The sequence below is a fragment of the Rattus norvegicus genome, chromosome 1 (genome assembly GCF_021556685.1).
Source record: "Rattus norvegicus strain SHRSP/BbbUtx chromosome 1, alternate assembly SHRSP_T2T, whole genome shotgun sequence".
Lineage (NCBI taxonomy): Eukaryota > Metazoa > Chordata > Mammalia > Rodentia > Muridae > Rattus > Rattus norvegicus.
In genome coordinates this window covers 248,723,350-248,750,766 of record NC_141534.1, presented here as the reverse complement: position 1 = coordinate 248,750,766, position 27,417 = coordinate 248,723,350, and the positions used below count along the sequence as shown (strand labels likewise).

The 27,417-nt window shown below is 39.9% G+C and overlaps 1 protein-coding gene across 11 annotated transcripts in view; it reads left to right on the top strand.

Annotated features, from left to right (window-relative positions):
* Positions 1-27,417, top strand: part of Fra10ac1 (FRA10A associated CGG repeat 1) — a 31,877-nt gene that overhangs the window by 3,659 nt on the left and 801 nt on the right. For 3 of the 11 annotated variants that reach the window (XM_087578017.1, XM_087578003.1, XM_087577988.1), the window contains exons 3-13: positions 786-881; positions 1,008-1,053; positions 3,883-3,959; positions 5,093-5,176; positions 6,128-6,212; positions 10,206-10,251; positions 12,554-12,667; positions 15,661-15,703; positions 17,940-18,058; positions 21,342-21,380; positions 26,793-26,874. In XM_087578017.1, coding sequence (XP_087434143.1) covers positions 786-881; positions 1,008-1,053; positions 3,883-3,959; positions 5,093-5,176; positions 6,128-6,212; positions 10,206-10,251; positions 12,554-12,667; positions 15,661-15,703; positions 17,940-18,058; positions 21,342-21,380; positions 26,793-26,874 — 831 coding nt within the window. The remainder of the gene's footprint in view (positions 1-785; positions 882-1,007; positions 1,054-3,882; positions 3,960-5,092; positions 5,177-6,127; positions 6,213-10,205; positions 10,252-12,553; positions 12,668-15,660; positions 15,704-17,939; positions 18,059-21,341; positions 21,381-26,792; positions 26,875-27,417) is intronic. The other 8 variants (XM_087578013.1, XM_087577992.1, NM_001014246.1 and 5 more) reach the window with 3 other exon arrangements.

Sequence of the window (27,417 nt, the reverse complement as noted above, 5' to 3'; positions counted from 1 at the left end):
ATTTGAGCAGGTTTAGTTGGGTGCTATGGTCTAGGCTTCTGTTTATTTATATCAGTAAGGCCGATCATTTGTCTTCTATAGTCAAACTTTCCTTTCCATATTTTTTAACTCTTGAGTTTTCTTTATTCCTACTTTATAAATAAATAACTTAGGGTGGTAAATAATTGAGTCAGGAACTGAACTAGGAACCTGCTGATTAGAACTAGCCATTTTATTTAATCTTTTCTATTTTATAAGTATTAAATAAAATTAAGAAACAAAATGTTTCATTAAAGATCAGAAACTCGGGGCTGGGGATTTAGCTCAGTGGTAGAGCGCTTACCTAGGAAGCGCAAGGCCCTGGGTTCGGTCCCCAGCTCCAAAAAAAAAAGAACCAAAAAAAAAAAAAAAAAGATCAGAAACTCTTTTAAAGTTAAACCCTTACTTTGTGTTAGTTACTTTCCTTGATGTGAACCTGTACCTGACAAAAAGAAACTGAAAAATTTGTTTTGGGTCAAGATTTAAGAAGGGGTTCAGTGAGAAGGAGTAACATGTGGAGGCAGGAGCATGAAGTAGCTGGACACATTGTATCTGCAGTCAGGAAGCCAAGAGCAGATACAAAGTGAGGCTGGGTTATAGAATGTCGATGCATCTGCAGCGATCCACTTCCTCCAGCAGGGGTCGCTGTCCTAAGAGCTGAGGTGGAGGTCGCTGTTAGAATACCTGCCATGCAGTTACAAACATGGAATCAGGCAGAATCCTTCAAGAAAAATTAGCTCTTAACACTTTTTCTTTTTACTATCTAGGACAGTTGAAGATGAGTTGCTGCTTACAAAACCATTTCAAAAAGAAAAATATGGAAAGGTGGCCCATAAACAAGTTGCTGCAGACTTGCTGGACAGGTATGGTGTTCTGCTGTTACGACGGTCTTCGGTTTAAGCTGTTTTATAGTCTCAGAACCTGTGGGTTTGGTTATGTTAATAAAATATGGACATTTGAATTTACTTAAACTTTTCTCTTTTAAACAGGGAAGAAGCAAGAAATAGAAGGTTTCATCTCATAGCTATGGATGCTGTATCCTTTTTATAGCCCTATTTTTATGACTAATAGAGTATTTTGCTTGTTAGCCATGTTTTCTAACTTTTAAACATCAAAATCTTGTCAAGTAGACTAGTTTTATTTTTACAGGTTAGTGATTATTGATATAGAAGTTTACCATTTATATTTTCAGATGTAATTCTCTTTTGCTAATATATAGAAAAAATTAGAAGAAAAATTCATTTTTAATGAAAAAATAGTAGTTGTGGTCTACAAATAGACTTAAAAAGTCCAGGAACTGACACGTATTCCAGCCTGTTCTTGTCAGGCTCCCAGCATCTCCCTTTTCTGTTCTCGTCTTCTTTGGTATCATTTTAATTTATTCCCTTTCTACCTGCTTCTTGGTTATTTTAAATTTTCTGCAAAACTTCTGTTTTAAAATTAAATCTGTCTGAGTGCCACCTCTAGGCCTGCTGTTGCCCGTTCCTCAGGTGTGACTGGAGACTTAAGCTGTAAGTCAGGCTGTGTCGTGCACCGCTACCCTGACGTCGCGCCACTACGGGTTGTTAGAGAACAGGGGAGGCCAGGCAAGACCTGAGTGTTCGCTCCCAGGTCAGGACTGCAGAAAGGAGCACCACACTAGAGTCGTTCCTTTCCTTTAAATTACTGTGTTCTAGATTTTTCTTTTAATCTCTCTTACCCTTTGGAAGCTTAGCTTAGCTAAACATGTTATCCCTTATCTAACATTTCATTGAGAGCAATAGGGCACCTCATGTGAATAAAAATATAGGTGCTATTTTTCTGGCATGGATGGTAGAGGACCTCGGTTTGGGGGTGTGTTTAGCTATAGTGGAAGAGTCACTATGTTAAAAGTCAGTGATTTTGCTAGGTGTGGTGGTGCACTCCTTCAATCCCAGCATTCAGAAGGCAGAAGCTGGCAGATCTCTGAATTTGAGGCTAGCATGGTTTACATAGTAAGCTCCAAGCCAGCCAAAACTACATAGTTTGACCCTGTCTCAAAAACACAAAAACAAAACAAACAAAAAAACCAAAAAGTTAGTGGCTGTCTTAGTTAAGGTTTCATAATGAAGGGACCTGACCAAGGGCAACTCTTATAAAAGAAAACATGTAACTGGGGCTGGCTTACAGTTCAGAGGTTCAGTCCATTGTCATCATGGCAGGAAGCATGACAGCATGCAGGCAGACATGGTGCTGGAGGAGGTGAGAGTTCTGCATCTTGATCTGTTGTCAACAGAAGGGAACTGACCCCCCCATCCCCCACAAGCAACCAGGAGGAGAATATCTCCCAGATTGGGCTGAGCTTGGGCATAGGAGACTTCAAAGCCCACCTGCATAGTGACAAATCTTTTCCAACAAGGCCACACTCCTCCAACAAGGCCATACCTCCTAATAGTGCCACTTCCTGTGACCAAGCATTCAAACACATGGATATATAGGGGCCAACCTATTCAATCCACCACAGTAGTCTTCCTAGAGTTACTCTTGGCTTTTCAGTGAGGGAGAGCAGGCTGTTGTAATTGTTTCAGTTTGTGTCTTTTGGTGTTTTCAAGTTGCTAGTCTCACTGGATAGATGAGGCACACCCCCCCCCCCCAAACAAAACAAAACAAAAAACAAGCCTGGGGAATGGGAATGAATTAGTTCAATACAAGGGCAGTCCCTGGTGTGCCTTTTATAATAATGCCCAAAGTGGGACTTGTTAGTTTCAGGGGTAGGGAGGAGGAATAGTTCTTTGTTCACTCTGTCTCCCACCACCATGTTTTTGCTCAAGAAGCAAAAGAAGAAGTTGTATTGACCACAGCCCTCCCAGTTGCCTATGACTGCCTCATGTTACATTAGCCTACTGAGCAGTGACCGCAGAAACCACTACTGCAAAGCCTGCAAAATTTGTCATCTAGCTCCTAACAGAAAAAATTAAGAGTTCAAATAGCATGCCCATTTGTGGTAGTTGGAGAGTTTGAACCCAGACCTTGAGGTGTTTGGGCTGCCTCCCCCTTAGTTTCATGTCCTTATTAAGTACTCTATTAGAATACACTGTGTCAGGAACATCACTGTGTCTGAAGGAGGTCATCCCTGAAGCTGAGACAGCTCAGTTTGCCCATGCCTGAGTATGGAGAGTGCTGCCAAGGTTTTTAAGTGAACATTAAATGTCCATATATCTTGTTATTTCACATGAAAAATAGATACGGTTTTGTGGATTCTCTGAATATTAAAAAGAGAAGAAAAAATATTACTGTGATTTCTTTTCTGTTTGAGACACTCTCTTACCCTGAGGCCCAGGCTGGCCAGGAACTCTAGTTGCTCCCCCTGCCTCTGCCTCTTGAATGCTGGTATTCGAAGTGGGAGCCAGCGTACCTCCCCTCCTGACTGCTTATGCTTGTGTTTCGTTCTTGAAACCTTAATGTTCGTGGGATTTAATTTTATAAACATATCCTATATTTATATACTTTATCATTAATTATTACGTTGTGTAATAATGGAAGATAAATTCTAATTTTTACCATTAATTTAGAAGCCCCAATTTCCATGTTTGATTATTAGACTGGATGAGAGAATAAAGCTGTGTGCAGTCTAGAAGCAGAACAGAAAGCTCCCTCTTTCCCCTCAGTCTATACAATTTTACCACAGAATAATGCATGCATGAAAAAGGTTCCAAACATTACAGGTAATACATGCTTGAAATGTTTTCAGCAGAAAGTGGAAGTCTGCTGTGCAGGTGTCCCTCATGATTTGCACATTTAAAAATGCTAGATAGACTCATGCCATGTTTTCTTTTTATTTAGTAATATATTACAATGGAACAACTTCTGAACAGTTACAAAAATCCTTAATGTTTTGCATTTCAGTATCAAAGGCACACAAAGTTTGTAAATGACTATATTTTGTACTATGGTGGCAAAAGAGAGGACTTTAAGCGGTTGGGGTAAGTATTGGGAAGTTTACAGAGGATGATAGGGCAAGTGCAGATGATCTTCGAGGCCTCTATTGTAAATTACTTGGCAACAGGCCTCGGGAGTGTCCTCATGATTGAACAAGAATGATGTTGGAAATAACAGTACATGTGAGAATTGCTCTTGTGTCTTGTTGATGGGACCTCTGAAGCAGTGACACATTTAGACAGTAGTGTCCAGGATTGCTTTTGCAAAAATAAGGCAGTGTCCAAAAGACTCCCCAAACACAGTCTGTTGCTGTTGCCCTTGGTCTCTTCCAGAGGTCCAAGAAGTCCCTACTGCTGAGGACACCAGACACTTAGACACAGGGTTCAGATGACCCGAGATGATTCTGATCTGAAAGCCTCCTTTCTAAGGACTAGCTTTCATGGTACAATTGAAAATGTGGCCATGAATTGGAGAGCAGTGGGGAGGGTATGTGAGAGGAGTTGGAGGAAGAAAAGGTAGGATGGAAATGATGTAATATTTATAATCTCACAAAAGTAAAAGTGTTATTTAAAAAATAAGGCAATCAGGAAACTTCACTCGGGATTCCCATCCAAGAAGATGCTTCCTTTGTTGAGGCTCTGAGTCTTGCATGGACTCTCTCTGACTTGACATCTGAGTAGGTAGTCCTAAAGACGTTAACACTGCCTCAGTCACCCCACTTTTATCTTCCCTGTCCACTGAGCCCACACCGCTCAAATGTTTATTTATTCTGCTTGCAAGCCAGGCCTCTTTACTTTTCTTCCTTTATCGGTCTTTCCAGGAACCTAGTAAAGTGATGTAACATTGTGTCCTACTGAGAGCTCTGTTCTGAAATTTGTTTTTATTCACATTTCCTCACTCAGTGTCCATGTGAGCTTTTGTGTCCTTGCTTTGGTGGCAAAGCGCATTTGTGTAACTAACCCACTATAGAGTTGGTCAGATTTGTTTCTCTATAGAACTCGCTCCTTTCATTTTTTAAGTACTTTCTAAAAATATTGAAATATTTGTTTTATTTAAAAATTTCCAAATAAAAGTATATTTTTTATATTTTTATTCAAATTTTCAAAAATTTCATCACTGTTTAGCCTAAATCTGTCTAGTTTTATTTTTATGCTAAATTAAAGTTTTTATTTTCTAGGGAGAATGATAAGACAGATCTGGATGTTATACGAGAAAATCACAGATTCCTATGGAATGAGGAGGATGAAGCAGACATGACTTGGTAATTTTACTCTAGTGTGTGTGTGTGTGTGTGTGTGTGTGTGTGTGTGTGTGTGTAGGGCAGAGGACAACTGGGAAGAGTTCTTTCACCATGTGCTTCTCAGGCTTAAACTCAGATCATCAGGATTCGTGGCAGAGCCTTTCCTAATTAGACTGGCTTGCCAGTCTGAAGGCTTGGCGATTTTTGCCATTAGAATCTAATGGAACAAGTGTTATAGTCTTATCTTTCTTACTCTGTTTTCTCTTTTATTATGTGTGTGTGTGTGTATGTGTGTCTCTGTGTGAGCAGGTGCATGCCTTTATACACATATGTTTGTGGGAACCCATAGAGGCCAGAGGAAGCCATCCGATTGTCCAGATCTAGAATTATAAGAGGTTGTGAGCAGCTTAGCATGGGTGCTGGGAACTGAACTAAGGTCTTTTGAAGTACAACACATGCTCTTAACCACTGAGCCCTCTCTGCAGTCCCAATACATGTTGTCTTAATCATCATTTATCAGGGTGTTCTGCTCTTTCGTGGACAGTTTCTGAATCAAGAAGAGAAATCTACATTTAGGACTCTTGATTCTGGTTTGTAATCTTTGGCAATTTTAATTTCAATTGTAATTGTTTGACCTAGTCTTCCAAAATAATTATGCTATTGTCTGTTGTCTTATAATAAGCTATTATGTGTTCCTTATAAAATGCTTTGAATAATTTGGGAAAGTAAAATACATGAAAGTGGTTTTCAAGGTCAGACATCACTGAGGATAATAAATGAAGAGTAATTCTCCAGCTCATTCTCTGAGAGCCGCAACAGTTCATCTCCAGACAGTCGTCATATTTGTCTGTATTAGGCCTCTTTGAGCATTAATATTTATATCATATATACATCATCTATTTGATATTTTTTCCAAGTAGCAAACTATGGTTGGATTTCTGAATGTATAATACATACTTTTTATGGATTTAGGGAGAAGAGACTTGCAAAGAAATACTATGATAAATTATTCAAGGAATATTGCATAGCAGATCTCAGTAGATACAAAGAAAATAAGGTATGCCCTATGAATATTTATGGCTAGAGCTCTTGTTCAACTATAGCATTGATTCTTATTAACTACCATGACCCACATTATTCTTTCATGGCACTGATTTGAATCTGTTATCTTGAACTTTGGAATATCATTTTGACTGCTTAACCTCTGTGCTCTTGGGTTTAAAGGGTCTGTGGGATTTATGAAGGATAGGTGCTTTGTGTTTGTAAGTCTAAAATTACAGTTGGCAACTGGATTCCATCCGGGCTCTCATCTTGAGCCTCTAGTGATTAAACACTTCAGAATGATGTCTCATTTATAGATCATATTTTAAATCAACAGCTTTTTGATTGATTGCCATTTATGGAGTGGCAGATGCACTTTTGCTACATAAATATTTCTATTTTGGTAAAATTAACTTTCAGTCAGTGCTCATTAGTAGTGACAGATTCCCTTTTTCACATTATATCTTTAGTTTATATTAAAGCAAATTTTATTCCTAGCTCAACTTCTGTAGGAACTAGAGAAGGTAATCCAAGAATTGATGATATCAATTGGAAATACCAAAAGGAATGAGTGAATATTTGTATTCTATTAAGAAAAAAATCCATTTATAAACAACTATCTTAAAAGAAATTCTGAGGATTTTTTTATTTTAATTTCTTTAGTGTCTTTAGTTTGTGAGTTGTTTTCTGGTTCTGTACAGACAGTAGCAATAATTACTTTGCATTTTCCTGATACAAATCTGTGTGGTTGTGGTGGACCAAAGACTTCTCAGTTCCTGACAAATGAGTTGTGAGTGCTGTGCCATAGCGCTTGTCTGTACCAGCTAATCACCACAGTAACTAACCTGGGGCCAGCACAGCAACCCGGGCTACTTGCAATTACTAGATTGTCAACCAAGTCTGAAATACCTTTCTAGGGTCATGTGGCAACGTAGATTTTTAAGCCATAGATTTTTTTATGACACATTCCAGTATTTATTGAAATTGGACTGGACACTATAGTGACTGTTCTTTAGAAAAAGCTGCAGTCCAGATGGGTGTGGTGTACAACTGTAGACCCAGCACTCAATAGGTAGTGGCAGGAGCCAGCCTAAGCTGCATAGCAAGTTTGAGGGAGATACTGTCAAAAACAGTGTTGTAGTCTAGCTGAGGAGAAGAGATGATACAGCAAGTGTTTAAAGTCTCTATTTTAGAACAGTTACTAGAATCAGGGAGCTGGAAAGGTGGCTCAGTGTGCTTGCTGGGGAGTCATAAGGACCCGAGGACCAGAGTTTGGACTTCAACACCCATGTAACAAGGCAGGCAACCACACATATGTAAACACACGCACGCACGCACACGCACGCACACACACACGCACGCACACGCACACACACGCACACACGCACGCACACACACGCACGCACACACACGCACACACACACGCGCACGCACACACGCACACACACGCACACACGCACACACGTACACACACGCGCACACACACACGCGCACACACGCACACACGCGCACACACACACGCACGCGCACACGCACACACACACGCACACACACACGCACACACATGCGCACACACACACGTGCACACGCACACACGCACGCACACGCACGCGCACACGCACACACACGCGCACACACGTGCACACACACACACGCACACACACACGCACACACACGTGCACACGCACACACACACACGCACACACACACGCGCACACACACACACGTGCACACACGCACACACGCGCACACACACGCGCACACACACACGTGCACATACGCACACACACGCACACACACGCGCACACACACACGTGCACACACACGCGCACGCACACACGCACGCACACGCACACACACGCACGCACACACACACACACGCACGCACCCTGCAGTACCAGCTGGATGTAGTCAGAGGTAGGAAGATCTCTGGGGCTTGCTAGCTTCCATCCTATCCCCCGTTCCCAGCAAAATTGCAAGGCTGAGGGTCAAGAAGAGAGACCCTGCTTCAAAGGAATAGGTAAGGGTGAGTAAGGCATCTAAGCCACTCTTCTGCCTCGCTTCTGGCCCCATACACGTGTGTGCATGCACTCGTGTGACTACCTTAAGGAGAATAATTTTGATAGAAATTGTATTTTACTAGAAGGTGGTAACTGCATGTGAAATGAAGACAAGGGATAATAAATTATGACTTGGGTTTGCGTGTGGAAATGAGAGAATAGGAAGATTGGAGGGGTTGTATTTGTTGCAGCTCTACAGAGTAGATACTTAAGGCACGTCTAATGACTCTTCTTTTACTCTGCATTCCTGCTATTTTCTCTGAAAACTTTTCATATTTGGCACTGTATTTGAGTTCATCTTTCAACTAGAATTAGATTCAGCCATAATCATAAGGAAAAACACCTCCTTAAATGAGCCAAAAGCAGGGGCTGGAGAGATGGCTCAGAGGTTAAGAGCACTGGCTGCTCTTCCAGAGGTCCTGAGTTCAAATCCCAGCAACCACATGGTGGCTCACAACCATCTGTAATGGGATCCGATGCCCTCCTCTGGTGTGTCTGAAGACAGCTATAGTGTACTTACATATAAATAAATAAATCTTTTAAAAAAATTAGTCAAAAACTATTTTTCTTTTACAAAAAGTCCAAGTAGACAGGATTTGTGTTGCAGGAAGCAGGGTTCAGGACCGACCAACCCTTGAGTAGCTGCAGCTTGACTCCAGTGGGAAGAACTGGGAAAGGTTATAAGGATACAGAGGTTACGGAGGTGACACAGGGTAGCTTCTTATTCCCCGTAAGATTATAACTTTCCTCCTGATGGATATTGCCCGGTGAAGATTTATTTATTTTTGTTGTATGTGTATGAGTGTTTGCCTGCATGCGTATATGTGTACTGCATGGGTGTATTGTGCCTGTGGAGACGAGAAGTGTCAGACGCCCGAGTACTGGAGGCACAGATGGTTGTGATCCATCTGTGGAGATTGGACCCTGGTCTTCTGCAGCAGCACTACGTACTCTCGGCGGAGCCACTTCCTCAGTCCCATGGTTAATAATTACCTGTCATTCTCATTGGAAATACAAGTCTAGTAAGTAGTCGCTTAACAAACAGATCTGTTAAATAGATTACTGAATGAAAGAAAAGGGAAACTCCTGCTAGTACTTCATAGACACTCCGAGACAGTGTTGAATGTATGTAATCTACACACAGATGTAAGCTTGAGCATAAAATTTTAAAGTTTTTACCTCTTTTTTGATACTTATTTATTCTACTTTTTTCCCCACAGACTTGGAGAATTTCATTTTTATTTACATTTTAACTATAATGTTTTGACATTTTTTTGAATCTTAATATGAACTTAAGATACATAAATTTGGCAAATTAAGAAATAAATGATTAAAAACTTAAGCTGAATGGTAACAAGAAATTGAATGTTTTATCTGAATTATTTCTATTTCCCCCTTTAAAAAATGTGTATGTCTGTTTTGCCTGCATGTATGTTTGTGTACCACATGTGTGCAGTGCCCGTGGAGGCAGGAAGATGTCAGCTCCTTTGAGATGGAGTGGGAGGCAGTTACGAGCCACTACACGGGTGCTGGGAGTTGAGCCTGGTTGTCTGCAGTAGCAGCCAGTGCTCTCACACTCTGAGCCATCTCTCTGGCCCCTGAATTCTTTCTTAGAATACTGGTTCTCAGGTAATACCCTTGGCTCTAACCACAGCACCCCATTCTTGTTAGTACTGCATACTCCGCATAGATTTTAAGTACAGATGTTCCCCTCAACTCCTGCAGCAGTTAGGCATTTGAACAGTCGTTTTTAACAGAGGTTGGTAATTGTTGGGAGATAGCCTTAAGTTTCTGTAAAAAGAGAAAAAGCCATCACAATAATAATTAAGGTTATTTTTCAGGCTGAAAATGTCATCATCCTTGACTTCGTGTTTAGATATGTACATATATTAATTTAAATTTTGTATTTGCATTTATTTTTATATAAATATACTTTTTTTTTTTGCCAGTTTGGATTTAGGTGGCGAATAGAAAAAGAAGTAATTTCAGGAAAAGGTAACTTTTTAAAAAATTTTACTTTCTAATAGAATATAGCTTTTTTTGTTATGAATTAAAATCACTAGGTGAGATTTTTCCTGCTTGTAAACAATAAATTATTATCTAAAATAAAGTTTGGGAAAATTTATTTCTGATAAATATATTATTAGCAAAGATCAGAATTTAATGCTTTCATGACTTCTTTAGAATTTGGTCCTTAGAATATTGAAGATATGTGGACAATGTTATAGAATTAAAGATTTAATAACAAGGAACAAGTGAGTGCTTGATTAACAATTATAATAAAATATTGGTAGTACAATATTCCAACAAAAATCAATATTTTGGAAGTAGAACTTAAATATCATACATGAACCCAGTAGAAGTTTTATACAGACTACTTCTAGGTTGAACTCAAATATTTAGTCCAATATCAAAACATCAAACATTCAGGGTGGTCAAAGGCCCCCAGTTCCAGGGGATGTGGAGCCTTCTTACCTCTCCCAGCACCAGGCCTGACGTGCACTTATGTAATTGGCAGGGATGTTGTCTGTGAGTGATGAAGGCAGAGAAGGGAGGAGAATGAAGTAAAGCAGCCCTCAGGTCCGTGAGGTGGCCTGTGGATAAGGACACTTGCCACACCCGCCTCACAACTTCATTTCAATCCCTGGAAGCTAGAGTTGAAGGAGGGAACACTCAGCAGATTTGTCCTCTGTCCCCACAGGCATGCCATGCACACACAATGCTAAATACACTTCTCTGGCTTTTCCTTTTTTCGAGACAAGAGTTTTTCTGTGTAGCCCTGGCTGTCCTGGAACTTGCTCTGTGAATGAAGCTGGCTAGGAACTTGAGATCCCCCTGCCTCTGCTTCCTGGTTGCTGGAATTAAAGGTGGGCACCACTGCCACCACCACCCCCAGCTCCCCCTTCCCCTCTACTCTCCCAACCTCCAGCTAAGTAAACATTTTAAAAAATAAGGCAATTCAAAAGTTGTCTTAAGGTCATGTTTTATTTTATATCTTTACTTAAAATTGTGAGAGATCTGAAATGTCAGTAATAAAAATATCTATTAATTTTGTCAAGTAAAATTTTTAGGAGAGTATATGAAACTGCCTTTAACAAATGACAGGCATCCTCTAAGTTCTTAAGTGAATGTAGGAGTAGTGGGGAAGCTGGAACAGGCCGTTGCTCTGTTGGAACAGAAGGTTGGGGTTGCGGTTTAACAGACATCACTAAACATGCTAAACGCATGCTTATTTAATTAGCTCTTCTTCTGGGATGGCGTGTGCAGCCATTCTGTGACTTCCTTACACAGTTCATGGCATGACATGTTTGTATACACACACACTAGATAGATAGATACCCAGACACACATACAAACACAGACACACATACGTACATATACACATACATACTTACATACATACATGCAAAAAATGTGTTTGAAGTTGGAGTCATCCTCTGCTACATGGTAAGTGTAAGGTTAGTCTGGGTACATGTGATAGATCCTGTTTCAAAAGACTTAGTTACAAATTAGCCTTTTGGATGCTGATGTTAGAATTTCATTTTGGCAGTCTTGCATTTTATTAAAAGGCATTCATGGTTTCTATTTGTTACTCTTGTTACAAATTACTGTGGTGGAGATTGTTCTTTGTATAAATCATTTTGTGCTTTCTCTTTTTCTGCCAAAATAGAGTTTTGAGTTGTCCTTTCTTGTCTCGTATTTTTTTTTTTGTCCTTAGAAGTTTTTAGTTAGAAGTTTTTAGCTAGAATTTTAAGTAAATGGTATACTTGAAAACATTGATTTTAACATTTAGTTAAATACTGAAAGGATTCATGTCATGCGTAAGAGCATGTATTTTGGGAAATGATCTTTTTCAGGGTTATAATTAATACACTTAATATTTTCATTTTGCAAAGTGTAAGATTCTCTAATATAGGCTCATTAAAATTCTACTTAAACAGTTTACCAACAGGAAATAAAAACTGTCGCAGTTTTTATTTTAAGAGCTCAACTCTAGCAAGCAAGAAAGAATAATAGTTTTTGGGTTTTTGTTTTTTAAAAACCTGGGATGTGGTTTAATGGTAAAGCAAATATTTTGCATGCACAAGATCCTGGGTTCAGTTCCCATTGCAAAAGAAAAAAAAGCATCTCTTTGATTTCATACTTTGTATATGCATGCTATAATTATTGTGGTCAATTATTTTTCATGCTGAATTTGTATTAAATTTATTTACATTTTTTTAATGAAAATTTGAGAGGGATACGTTTGTAGGCAAATCCTGTTGTGCACTGTGGGTGACAGTCCTTTCTTTTGCAGGCCAGTTTTTTTGTGGAAATAAGTGTTGTGATGAAAAAGAAGGTTTGAAGAGCTGGGAAGTCAACTTTGGTTATACTGAGCATGGTGAAAAGAGAAATGCGCTTGTTAAGTTAAGTAAGTTGTGTTCAGTGGAGATGCAGTTGATTTCTTCCCAGTTTACCTTGAATTTAGAATTGAAAAATGTGTGTACTATTTATAATTTAATTAAAAAGAATGTTTTCCTGAAAGTATTCTTTTTCCTTGTAGTTTCTCCAAACCTCAAATAAATTTTGAACCCAAAGTCTTTAGCATTGTGGAAGCGCCTTGATAAGACAGCTCTAATGTCAGACTTCAGCTGGTAGCTTGTAGAGTGAGCTGCCACAACCTTGAGGATGGCACTAGATTAGGAGTCTAAGTAGCAGTGTCAGAAAAGGCAGTGTAGAACTTACGTCTGATTCTGTAGCCATAATGTATCAGCCATAAATAAATTTCCTCTTTGATAGTGAGTGAAAATTTTGGGAAAGTATCCTTTTAAAAAAGTTTTTACTTAACTAACTTATATAATATATTAATTTTACTTAATAATGGGTTTCACTATGACATTTTCATGCCTATACACACACACACACACACACACATATACATACACACACACACATATATACACACACATACACATATATACACATGCCTATATATCCATATATATTTGCCCACTTACTCTCTCATCCTCACACACTGACTGATCCCCTTTTTCTTCCTCATTGGCCCTCCTGTGTGCGTGTGTGTATGCGTGTGTGTGTGTGTGTTCGTGTGTGTATGCGTGTATATATGTGTATGTACATGTGTGTGTGACCCAGTATGTGTAGTTAGGGCTACTTACATGGTGAGGGATTATTTACAGGACCCTACTTACCAGGTGCTACACCTCTGAAGAAATCTTCAGGAGTACAGACTCGTGAGTCTTCCCCAACTCCATGCATTTAATAGTCTGCAGGTTTTGTACAAGTAATCACGGCTGCCCAGAGTTGAAGGGTGTAGTAGTTATGTCATGCTCAGAGGACAGAGTTATAAGACATACTGTGCAACCTCTGGATCTTCTTTTTTTCTCTTCTGCTTTGGGCCTTGGGAGTTCTAATATCGGTGCCCTATTAAGAGCTGAGCCAGTTATTCTCAGTCCTTTGACCAGTTATGAATCTCTGCACCCTAACTGCACTCATAATTGTCTCCCACTGCCAAAAAGTTGACCCTAGCACCATTCTGAGTAATTAGGAGATGATTTGAGAAGCACACCAGACTATTCAGGAAAGCAATAGCAATAGCTTCCCTACCAGAACCTGCCACATGCTCGTGACCAGATTTAGAGTAAGGTTTCTAGCACTTCATGTGAATTTTCTCCTGTAGAGTGAGGCTTAAATACCATCCAAAATCAGCTGCTTACCCCATGATGGTCATGCCACTGTAACACCAGTGGACACATCATGCCAGGGAGTTGGGTTGTGTAACATGAAGGATTCATAGCTGAGTAAGGCCATTGATGACAATCCTCCCAGAGCAACCTGCACAGTACCTTCCAGCACTATGAAAGCTCACCTGTGGACAGGAAGCTTCCAGCTCCACTTCAGCTTTCTTTTTCACACAAGCAAAGCATATGGCATCTTCAATAGAGCCTTCCCTTCTGGTTGTGATGGGCAACGAGGAGCAGCAGCACTAGTCAGTATTGTTTAATATAGAGATGGGCTAGTGAGACGGCCTAGCTTGACGACTTGTGTTTATTCCCTGGAACCCACATGGTGGAAGGAGACAACTGACTCTGTAAGCTGTACACAGACCTCCATACACTCACTGTGGTGCATGCACATCCCCTTTCCACAAAATAAATGAAATGTAATTGGGAAACAGTGATGAGGGACTGGAGAGATGGCTCAGAGCTCAAGAGCATTGGCGCTCTTCCAGATGACCCAGGTTTGATCCCCAGTAGCTATATGATGATTCACAACCCTCTGTAACTCCAGTTCCGGGGGTCCAGTGCCCTCTTCTGGCCTACACAGGCAGCATATATGCACGTGGCATGTATGTAGACAAAACTCTCATACATATAACTTTTAAAAAGAAAGAACAAGTTTAGAGATAAATGTTACTTTGAGTGTTGTTCTGAGTTTCTCAGCACTGCTCAAGACCAGGTCTCTTGCTGAACTTGGAGCTCGCCAGCAGACAACAGTTTCCCATAACTGTGGTTTGCAGTGTTATACTGTTTTGTTTGTTTTTTAATTCGTTTTTATCTTTCAGTTGCTTCCTTACTTTTATGACCATCAGCTTTTCTGGCTCTGTAATAGAGTTTTCAGTCTACTCCTGTTAGTACAGACTGGTTTGTGTGAGTTCCTCTTAGAAGCACCTGTCTGGAAAAGTCAACTAGTTTGGAATGAGACTAGGGAAAAGAAGAAGTATTTGTAGTGGAAGTATTTGAAGATTCTCTGTTTACTTAAACACATTAGAGATGCTATACCCAAATAATAACAATAATCATTATCATTGATATGTGCATATTATTACATCATGTTGTTATATTAAGAGAGATCTTTGATGTCAGATACTAATTTTCTCTATGACACAATGGGTAAGACTTTTTAAAGCACCTTTAAAACAGCACTTCCAGATTTAACAGGGCTGATGCGCATATGAACTCACAAAGACAAACCAGTTAGAATCCCAGCACTGACGTGGGGAAGTGGGTACAAAGTCCTACCCCTAACCAGGAAGCTGTTTGTGATTGGTAGCTGCTGGGAAAGGGGAAAATAAGCTTTCTTTAGTTGAGTAATACTTTCTTTTCAAAAGAGAGAGAAAATATGAAGTGGGGTGGGTAGGGAGGTAGGATTTTGGAGGAACTGAGGGAGGGGAAAGAATATGATCAAATGTATGAAAAAAATTTAAAACAAAGCATTGTTAAAATATTTTCAATCCTCAAACGTTGTAATATAATTTTGAGATTTAATATTATTATTTTCTTTGTATTATTTTATTTTAAGTGTATAGTAAGGGGTATAAGAACATGAGAAATTATAATTAAAATAGAGTAGCAATACAATTACATGGATTCAGAAGCTCAGTAGTATTTTTTTCTCTTTTAGGATTATGCCAAGAATGTTCCTTTAAATTAAATTTTCATCACAGGTAATTTTTCTTTTAAAACGCCATTTTTCATGTTTAGTAACCTAGGCCATATCACACTGAGTGTCTAAATCTCAGTTTGGAAAGTGGATTTGTTTAGAGAATAGAGAGCATCACCCAAGCAAGTTTATATGCGAAGGTCTATGTGGGGCAGTAGGTGCCTGTGGTTAATTTGGAGCCAGTGGCCAGACACTGTAACAGCCCTAGAAGTGATGTTATAAATCTGGCTGCATAAATGGAGCATGTGTGCATGCCTGTGTACCTGCGTGCCCAAGTACCTCTGTACCTGTGTGCCCACGTGTTTCCTGGGAAGCTAAAGGAGGACACTGAGTGTTGTGCTCTCTGACTTTCTCTCCATTACTCACTTAAGACAAGGTCTCTCACTAAACCTGGAGCTTGCCATTTTTGACTAGTCTAATTGGTGAGCCACAGTGATGCTCCTGTCTCCACCTTCCTGCTCCAAGCACCGAGATTATCAGTAAACATGGTCACACCTGACATTTATGTGGATTCTTGGGAGCCATCTTCCAGTCCTTTCCAGTCCTTCTTGTGACTTTTAAACAAACTTTTTTAAATTTATATTTAATATTTATTATTATAATATTTATTTATTATATATGTACACTGTTGCTGTCTTCAGACACACCAGAAGAGGGCGTCAGATCTCATTACAGATGGTTGTGAGTCACCATGTGGTTGCTGGGATTTGGACTCAGGACCTCTGGAAGAGCAGTCAGTGCTCTTAACCACTGAGCCATCTCTCCAGCCCTGTCGTTTTGTTTTTCAAGTCAGGGTTTCTCTGTGTATCCCTGGCTGTCCTGGAACTCACTCTGTAGGCCAGACTGGCCTCTAACTCACAGAGATATGCCTGCCTCTGCCTCCCTAGTGCTGGGTCAAATAGACTTTTAGCTAGAGTTTCTCAATGATAAGAGAGACATTGATAAAGTCAGGTCATCTGGATGTGTCTGCTGTGTTGAGTGAGTTAGGAGTACCACTGGCCTGCACCACACCCTTCATGTGGGGAATATTTGTCTCGGTTTTATCTTGTTATTTGCTTATTTTTTGTTTTGTTGTTTTGTTTCATTTTTGAGGAAGACTGGCTTTCAATTCAGAATGCATCTGAGGCTAGCCTCAAATTTGTGATTCCTGTGTCTCAGCCTCTTGAGTGCTGGGGTTCTAAGTGTATGCTAGCACGTGGCTTATAAAGTTTTAGTGTAAGCATGTCTACATTGTGTTTTATCTGCTACAAATAAACAATACATTTTTAAAACCAGCAGGATTTTTTATGATACTTGATTGGCCAGCCCAAACCTTAATTTCCTCTTTCTGTCAGTGATGCTGAGAGGCTGAAGGTATTTTGTGACTTTCCCTTTTGAGTGTCATTTCAAAATTAGAATGACTTTGATAAAAGACCAAGTATGATTAACTGCTGTGCCAGCATGATAACATCAGCATGGGTTTCTTAGGCAGAAGTCTATCAAGCAAATACTTGCGGGCTGTTTTCCCATGCTTCTTTTCTTAAGCAATTAAAATTAATTGCTTCTCACTTGTCATACTGACCAAGAATGTGCTGTTGTAAACCTGGCCTAGAAGAGGTAAAGCCAGAGCAATGAGAAGGTAAATTAGAAGTTCTTTAATGATGACCCTGAGTTAAGTGTAAGCACTTTATCTCCATTCCTAGACATGTTTACTATAGTCTTTATTCTGAAAAAAGAGCGTCCTCTCACTGTGGACTAGATCCATCACAGCACTTCTCAGTGCTCAGTGGATATGAGTTGCATGCTGGGAAAGGGAATGGACATTAAAAGTGCACTGTTTGTGTAGAGAATTTACAAAATAGTTCTTTGTCTCTGTTTAGGCTTTATCATCTTACAGAATTATCTTAATTTATATAGTGACCTAAAATATTTACATACTCTAGCCTGGCAGTGGTGACACTCACCTTAACTCCCAGCACTCTGGAGACAGACACAGGCGGGTCTCTGTGAGTTTGAGTCTAGCCTGGTCTACAGAGTAAGTTTCAGTACAACTAAGGTTAAACACTGTATCTCAAAAAACAAAACAACAACAACAAAAAAAACCCAAAAAAACCCCACTAAACTAAAAAATGTACATAATCTTTCAAAGTTCCTTATTATATAAATTATATCTACTTTAACTGTTTTCTTTAATTCAGATGTTATTTTTTATAAAATCAGTTGAAAAAATTAACTTCAATATTATGCTGTTTAACGTAAAGGAGAAAAGAAATCAAGTCCACAAAAAAAAGGTCTAAAACCAAGACTGAGTCTGACGAGTCACCTCATAAGAACTCCAGATCCTCATCTTCAGAGGAGGCCTCCCAGGGGAAGGATGAAGGTAAGGGACTAAGAGCTCCTTGGTCTGAGATCCAGTCAGCCGCAGTGCCCCTCAGCATCCAGCCGGGGTGCTTAGAGCTCTGCTTTAGAGTAACTGAAAGTGGTCAGGAATTCAGATGTGAATTTACAGTCACTTACAGCAGTTTTAAAAACAGAAATGGTTTTGGTTCCTTTTGGGCATATACTATAGAATTATATAATACTGCAAATAGTGGTCAATTCCTGGCTATATCCAAGCCTTGTGACTTGGATAAGAAAGACACTGACTCTCTTGAGCTTACCTTCTCCATGTCTGCTGGGGTAATGTGTGCCAGGGTAATGTCTGCCGGGGTAATGTGAACACCTGCCTGCATGTTCGTCAAGAGACAGATGAGAACTTAAAGGCTTTCAGAGAACTGTAAAGCAGTTTTACAGTCTGTCATTCAATCTAAAAATCTTGATTATAGTAGCTGTCTTATAGGATTATGGGAAAAATAGAGATAGTTTATTAGCAATTTGACGAATACCCACCGCGTTAGCTGGTAGGAAGGTTATTTCTAGTTGATTTTTCGCACCAGAAGGTAACCAGCTGTAACGTCTACTGAAGTTAGCCCAATGTTAATGTAAGATCTGGACAGGAGAGGGCCCCCTTGCTCTAGATGCAAAGGTAGCTGTCTCAGATGTTTTCAGTTTCCCTCTTGTGTATCAGTTTCCATCAGTTAAAGCATACAGATAAAGCGTCACTGAGTCGGAATGGGGGTTAGTAGACGTGTCATTCTGTTCTTTACTGAGAGCTGGCATTTGAAGCTGAAAGCCTTCTCATGTCTATCTTATTTCCTAACTCCAAAATAAGTCTTAATTAATAAGTGTGAAATCTCACCTGAGTTTAAAATTTTGTATTCTAATATGCTCAAATAGTAATGTGGCATTCAAAAATTCAGTTATATCCACTTTTGAATTAATAATATTGTTATCTTCTTACTGTAATCATGGCTTATTATAAATTAAGGAAGAGCTTATCTCTACCTAGACCTTCTTAATTTGGAATAATCTTTAACAATGACTGAGCATCTGGGCAGTAGGAGCTCCTGGTTTTATCTCTAGACATCCCTTGCCCCCTCATGTGAGACTATGTACTCTATAACTTCACTGTTACCACCATAGAGGGGCTACGTCAGTGAGTGGCTGAGTGGACAACTGAGTCCGAGTGACAGAATGAATGTGTAGAGAGAAAACGAAGACAAATCAATAGCTTGTGTTTGAAGAGCTATTTGCTTTTGCAAGAAAGGAAGGACTAAATACTCGGCTACAAATACCCTCTCTTGGACCAGTCTTCAATATCTTCTCTCTCCATGCCCCCTGGAGCAGCCTCACCCTTCACGTTTCACTTCAGCTCAATTGGAAAGGCCCTTCTTAACAACGTCAGCCTCACTTCCTCAACCCAGATTAGATCCCTCGATACATTCTAAGAGCACTCTGTACTTGTTTAGAGATGCACAGGATCCTTACAAAAGTTCATTTCTGTGAGAAAAGGGATTACAGATTATGTAGCTGTTTAACTCAACCCCAGTTCCTAAGACCGTAGGCATTTATTTAGATATTAGTGATGGAATCAGTGAATTCACTCATTTTTCTCACAGTTGAAGAAACTCCAGAAATCCGTCCTAAACACAATAATAAAAATGTTGTGGTGTTTTGCTTTTCAAACTATGGTGCTCTGGCCAGCAGTGTTGTGATCAGCTGTAACTTGGTCTGAAGTTACTGTCAGAGGCCCCTGTGATTTGTGGGTCCTCACACACCAGACAAGTGTGCAGGAGGCTCTGCCCTGTGGCATGTGGTGGTTCTGACTGCTTTAGCATCTCAGGGAGGAGGAACACCACAGTAATCTTCACATGTCAGATGGTGTTGGCAGGTTTCCCTTGACAACCTACGCCTTCCCACTTTGTCTGCTTGGATTTGCAGAATAACCCTAACCTTTCCACCTATTTGTTTTTAAAGATGTATTTATTTTATTTATCTTCAGACACACCAGAAGAGGGCATTAGATCCCAATACAGATGGTTGTGAGCTACCATGTAGTTAGTGGGATTTGATCTCAGGATCTCTGAAAGAGCAGTCAGTGCTCTTAACTCCTGAGCTATCTCTTTAAGAGCCCATTGAACACCCGCACTTGTTGAATCTCCTTTGGCCTCTAAGAGACTCAAACTTAGTCTTCTTGGCCTCTCATCCAGTTTATTGAGGTGCTGTTTTGTCACCTGTGCTTTATTTTATCACCCTCCAGGAATCCCTCTCCTGAGGGCTTGTTCCGGAGGGTTCTGTGGAGTGGTAATTTATACATGTATAGCTTGTTGGGGACCTTTAATCTCAGCACTTGGGAGGTACTGGCAGGCAGATCTCCGTGAGTTTGAGGCCAGCGTGTTCTATAAAGCAAGGTCCAAGATAGCCAGTGCTACACAAGAAACCCTGAAACCCTATCTCTAAAACTACTTTATTTATATGTCCTATTATATATATATATGTATATATGTATATATATTTATATATATATGCCTATTGATGGGTTATTTAGTTCTAAAAATTTATAACATTAAATTATATATAGTTTACTTAACATAATATAATTAAACAAACATATTATTTAATTATATAAATATAATATGTATAATATATACATATAAATATGTATAAAATATGTAATATATTATTCTATATATATACCCATAGGTGTTCTGTATTTTTTCCTTCTTGCCTTCCTCAGTAATTACTGCAGAGATGAGATTTTTAATTTTTTTGACAAAATGATGCCTTAACAGCTGCATATGATTGTGGGCAAGTGTGGCTGGGGATGCTGCTCAGTGGTAGAACATTTGTTTAGCATGCTATATGGAAAGAAGAAGCCCTAACTCCTCACCATCTCCATTTCTACTTGTATATGACCTTGAAGAAAGTCTAGAAAATGAGTTTCCGTGCAAGTGGAAGAGCACAGCATCTCTACAAAGTAAAGGAAATTTATTATTGTCACTGCTGTCACTGTCATCATCATTATTATTTGCAACGTATAAAGTGTTATTTAAGCCATGTAAGAGTTTTCATAGGCTTTCAGTTTTTAGGTTTTGTGTTAGTATCAGCCGTCCCAGGCTCTATGAACATTACCTAAAAGGACCTAATATTTTAATTGGGGAGATAAGACTAAGACTCTTGAAAGAGTAAAAGGCTTTCGTCTGTGAGAGCGTAGGACAGTTTGTTAGCTATAACTATCAACACCACCCAGAGAAGGTTGGTAAAACAATGTTGTTTTCTTTCAGGACATTCATCCTCGAAAAGGTCAGAAGATTCTAGAAACAGTAAGTACCAAACATTTCTTTATCAATAGAATTATATAGATTCAAAGCACTTGTAATTTGGGTTTTTTTATTTGTATCCTGCTGTGATGTAAATTATATTTATTTTTGTATAACATGAGAAGAATCATAAAGGACAAAAAGAAAATGTTTACTTACTTTTTTACAATTTTATCGTAAACTATTTACTTTTTTACAATTAAAAGTCTCTTATTTCAATTATAGGAAGCATCAGAAGCATTTTTAGTAAGCAGGGGGAGTGTGCATTTCACACTACGATGTGCAGGAGGAGAAGAGGGCGAGGTTGGGATGGGGAAGGAAAGGCGGATATGATTTAAAGAAAGCAGCTCCCTGTGCAGGAGTCTGAGGCGCTGTGGTGCTTTGGATTGGACACATGGAGTGTGGTTCTCCTGTGAGAAGTTCTTGCTGTGAATGGTGCTTTTTAGTCTTGCAATCACCACTTCTTTCAAAACACTGATTTTACCAAAGGATTGCTGCAAATTCTCTATTTCCCATGAAATGCTTCCCAGAGTTTTCACAATGACATAAAAGTACACAGAGTTGTTTTAAAATTAATGATATGGGAGTACTGGGAAACAAGGGGGAATCACAGTATAGAGGTAGAAGCAAGACTGTACTCTTTTACCAAAGCTCGTCCCAGACTGCAAAGGCAGACCACAGCTCTGGCTGTTCTCCCCACAGCTGGAGCAGAGTGACTGAAGCCCTTCTGAGATATGCAGACCCTGGTGCTCATTTACCTTTCCCTGGCAACTTTGAGAGAGGAGTCTCCTGCGGGATTAGAAACATCGTTTTAAACTTTTGTCTGTGGTAGAAAAAAAACTTCTATTTTTAAGTTGTAAAGGTTTATTTTTATTATTTTTTACATTGTATATGTGCGTATATCTGCTCTAGCTTGAAGCGCAGAAATGGGCAGTGGCTCCCTGGAGCCGGAATATAGAATGGCGAGGGCGTGCGGCTGCTGGAAGCCAACCCAGGCTCTTGGCATGAGCTGCATCCGCTATGAGCAGCATTCAGAGCAGCATCCGCTTCGCATGCTGTGCCGCCTCTCCACTGCTGGCCTCCCTCCGTCTTTAAAAGATACTATTTTTATTATTTAAACATTTTAATGTACAAATTTATTTTGAGACAAGTTCAAGCTATTCTTGGCTTTCTAATCTTTGTGTCTCACTCTCCCAAATTTCTAGAATTACAGGCAAATGCCTTCAGGCTCTCTCTCAGTTACTCAGTAGATGCCCTGAGAAGAGAGCGCTCACGGAAATTATTCAAGGCTAAATAGTTAATGTCAAAGATGGGTTAGATACAAGCTTATAGTCCCCAACTCAGTGCTTCCTTACCCTTACTGTCAATAACTGTTCACTGTCAGGAGTCAAATGGGAGCATTTTGCTTACATTGTAATAGGTAGGTAGGTAGGTAGGTAGGTAGGTAGGTAGGTAGGTAGGTAGATAGATAGATAGATAGATAGATAGATAGATAGATAGATAGATAGATAGATAGATAGATCCATCTTAAATGATTGATTTGTCCCTGTCTTGCTTCTTTTGTAGAATGGGTATAAACAGGTCAACCTTATTGAATTATTGTTAAAAGAGAAGATATACACAAAAAGTCAGTTATACACAAAGGAAATCCTTGATAACCTGTAACTGTTGCAATGCCAACAAGAAGAAAAATGCCAGACACTAAACAGTCTGTATTTGCTCTCTGAATTGATCAGATGGAAAGTTAATACCTGACCATTTATTATGGTTATTAGAGACATTTACCACCCTCAGTCGAGTGAGTTTTAGTTTTCATATAGTATCCACCAAATGCAAGCATCTGGGAAAATCCAAAGCATTTAAGCACCATACACTGAGGAGATCTTTGAAGGCTGAAGCAGGTCAGACACAGAGCGCCAGTATGTTACGAGAACTGCAGTTGTGCCGTGGGAAGAATGTTGGCGAACTGTGGATATTTAGTTTGGAGAAAGGTGAAGGACTAGGAGAAGGCAAGCACGAGGGAGGGGGGACATAAAACTTGGAGGTGTTTGGAGGCTGTCACTAGATGGGAGGTGTATTTCTGTTGACTGGTTCATAAAACTTGAGTCTGTAGATAAAAAGAGCTTAAAAACACATTTTGGCCTCAATTTAAGGAAAACTGCCTCTTGGAATTCTCTGGCAAATGGAAGTGGTCTGTCCCAGGAGACAGCTTGGATGCTACTTATTATTGGAAGTGTTACAGTGGCTGGGTTCACTTCGCAGGCAGAGTTGGCTGAGCAGACCCACAGAGACCAGTAGAGCAGCAGGCTGCGGCTCAGCAGATACAGGCTGTTGCTGCCAAGCCTGATGACCTGATTTGATCCTTGGGACTCACGTGTCCTCTGACCTGCACACATGCATTAGGTGTTCACATTATATCACACACATGAAAGTGAAGAGAAGGAAAGAACTAATTCTTGCCCATACTTACTGCAGACTTGGCAGTGAGGCTGTAAGAAGCCGTTGTGTATTGACCGCTCTACCTGTCATTCCTTAGCAGTACCCTTTGCTCACCCTGGCAGATGGATGGTTGTAGTTGTAACTGTTTGTACTGACTCTCACCCTCAGGGAATCGGGAAGTTTTAGACTCAGGGTGGAAGGAACTTATCATTTAGTCTATTCCTATAGATTTGATTTTCTTAGGTAACAGCCGCTTTTCCAATGGATACTTCGCCAAAGGAATTTATTTTAAGATGATTTAACTATTTAAAAGTAAAATTGCATTATCTGGTAATAGAAAATTGATGAACAATGGACGGGGGCAATAGTCCATTTGGTACAGTGCTTCCATGAAAGCAAGAGGTACTGAATTCAGCCCTCAGAGGCCACTTTAAAAACTGGGCCAAGGTCAGCTCAGTGGGTGAAGGTGAAGGACATTTTAATCCCTGGAACCCATGTGGCAGTGGGATAGAACTGCCTCCCATAACTTGTCTAGCTCCATACTGTGTCTTGCATTGCACCCCTGCATGCACCTATATAAAAATAAGTGGACAATAAGTGGTCCAAGTATGGTAGCAGACATTTTCAATCCTAGAGCTGGGGAGGGAGGGACAGGCAGATCTTTGCGGCCTTATCAGGAAGCCTCACCTGTTTAGTGAGTTCAAGGCCAGTGAAAGACCCCTTCTGTGGACAATACCCAAGGAATAACACTAGAACCTTTGGCCTCCATGTAGACGTGCAAACACTGTGCCTGTGCATACCACACACATAGTCAAATACACTTATACAGAGAGAGGAAAGTAGTGTAGGAAAGCTGACTTGTGGAAAGTATTCTTCAGAGGGAAGAGAGTGAACGCCAGAGCCGTTTGCAGTGTGTGACTTTACAATTAGCTGCTTGTTTCAAAGGCCATGTAGGCTCTGCTCTCTGACATCTGTACAGAATGCTGCACAGATAACTTCATTAGGCATAATTGGGTTTTCTGTTCATTCTTATCTCAGGGAGTGGAAGATTTTATTCTTTCTTTTGTTATTAGTTCAGGACCCTGGGAACTGTGGGTGGCTGTCACAGAACAGGACTCTTCCTCCAAGACTTTACTGTTTCATCATCATGTGTACATAGCTCATTAGACACCGCCTCCCCCGCTGTTTGTTAAAGTCGGTGCCACAACAGGCTCAGTTAGGATCAACGTGCAGGCGTCCACATTGATCAAGGGTCAGAGTACAGCAGGTAAAAGGCTAGAACCACCGTGGCAGATCAATGTGGCTTTATTTTTGTTCTCTGCTGAACTGAGGGACATTCTGTTCTGGCAAGCCAAATCTGAGTTAAGTCAGAACTCTACAGGGGAATTATCTCTTATTACGTCATTCTAGATTTAGCATCTTTCCTTTAATCATATGGAAGTTGTGTAAGTTAAGGTTTGTAAAGAGTACACTATGCTAGGATGAACACATCAAGAACTAAGCTTCTGTGTGAGACTGTGCTGTTACATTTGAAAAAGTATTTGTCAGACATTTTGTAGAAATAATGCTTATTACTTTAATTAGAGAAACTTACTCTGAGAAGAAGAGGCTTTCTCAGACATTGTTCAGAAGAATAGAAACTGTAACCTTTCTTCTGGAGGAAAACCTGACCTTGTTACTGAGTTTAGAACACGTGTGGTGGCCAGTGATGCTGCTTTTGGAATTTGATATTTTATTTGGAATAGATAAGCACCTCAGATAAACATGGACAGAAATGCAAACTTTGCAACAAGAAGAACAGCCAGGCTGGACGGTGCGCCCACTGTGGAGCTCTTAGCAGCAAGTTTAAGACCCTGGGTTTAGCCACCAGACTGCTCCCCACCCTCACCCCAATAAAAATAAAAGTAGGAAACAGCCTACATCCCCACCAATCAGGAGTTAACGATCAGTTAGTCAAATTCTATACAACTGTATTTGTTTTGTTTTGTTCGTTTTTTTAAAGTTTTCATGGGGCTAAGATGGCTCTGTGGTCACAGCACATATTGATTGGTCTTGGAGAGAATCCAAGTTCAGTTGCAGGCACCTTCATTAGGAGATCTGACACCTCAGCCCTCTGCAAACACCTGTACATAACATATGCATCATTAAAAATAAAATAAATTCTAGAAAAAATCTCAGAATAAAAACTTTGACATATTTATATGTATTGTCAAGGAAAACTGCCTGTGCTATCTTAAATATTTCATAGTTACAAAATTATATGCAATATAATCTAATTAATCTAAAAAGGTATATGTTATATACATACATGTAAACTTAGGTATCATAAGTTTATAAAGGCCAACAAAACTACAAAAGTGATTGTATTACTTGTGGCTTGGGATAACTTTTCCTTAGGACTTCAAACATTTCCAAATTGCTTTTATTTGAGACAGTGACATTGTGTATCACCTCTAAAATCACTAAAGATAATATATTTCTATTTTTGAAATATAACAAAATAGGCTTCATATGAATCATCTAATGCTCAACTAAAATTTATTCAGTATTGGCTAATGTAGTGTCAGGTAGACAAACTATCCCATGATGTAGTTACATCAGTAAGTGACTCCTCTCCAGTGACAACCCATAGCCTAAGGAGCTGTTCTTGAGTTAGGTCCTTGTACATCTGTGTTCTCTACAGAAGTCTCCATTTCATTTCCGTTGTGTGATCAAGGAAGTCACTAAGTCAGCTGCTACTTTACTGTGACATTGTTCATAAGATATTCGTTGCCCGCCCTTTTTGCTGAAGCTGTGGTTTTTTTCATATTGTTTAATTTTTAAAATTTACTGTATCTGGAGGAATATGTTAAACTTTATGGAATCTTAGAAGTTGAAGCTAAATTCCTGCTATATTCATAGTTAATTTAATTGCACTGGTAAATAATTCAAAATGTGTTCTGTTAAAAACAACGACAACATTTCCTTCTAAATGAGCAGGAAACGCTGGTGAGGAAGACAGTGCTTCAGACTCTGAGCTCTGGAAGGGTCCACTGCCAGAGACAGATGAAAAGTCACAGTAAGTGTTGATTCGTAGATGCTCCATCCCGTCATAGCTTAGGAGGCTGTGGATACTGCCGTTCTTGATAGCAGTTAATGAAATATTGAATGCTGTGGGTGTCTATTTAGTGCCTAAGTCTCCCTGTCCGGGTAAGGTGAAAGTTTATTGCCAGTCATTGTTTTGGGATGCAAACAGCCAGTGGGTCCAGCGTCAGTTCACTTTAACAGACAGCCCTCTGTTCTTGCTTGGATTCTTTCTGAGACACTGTTCAGTTGCATTTAGGACAGCCTGTCCCATGGTGTTATGAGTCTCATAACCCATGCTGAGGAGCCCCTCGAAGATTTACACAGGTGTAGAGGATTCCTTGCCAGCAGCTGTCTGAGCCTCCCACCCACAGATAACTCAGCGCACTTGTTCTCTGCTGCTGTTGACTCCAAAGCCTGAGCTGTAGCTGGCTGCAAACACGAACGATATTTAGCGCTTGGTACTTCTCACTGTATGTGTCGTGTTACACTGAATGTAGTGTCCCTTCAAAGCTCTGTTCGTCGTTTAGATGTAACC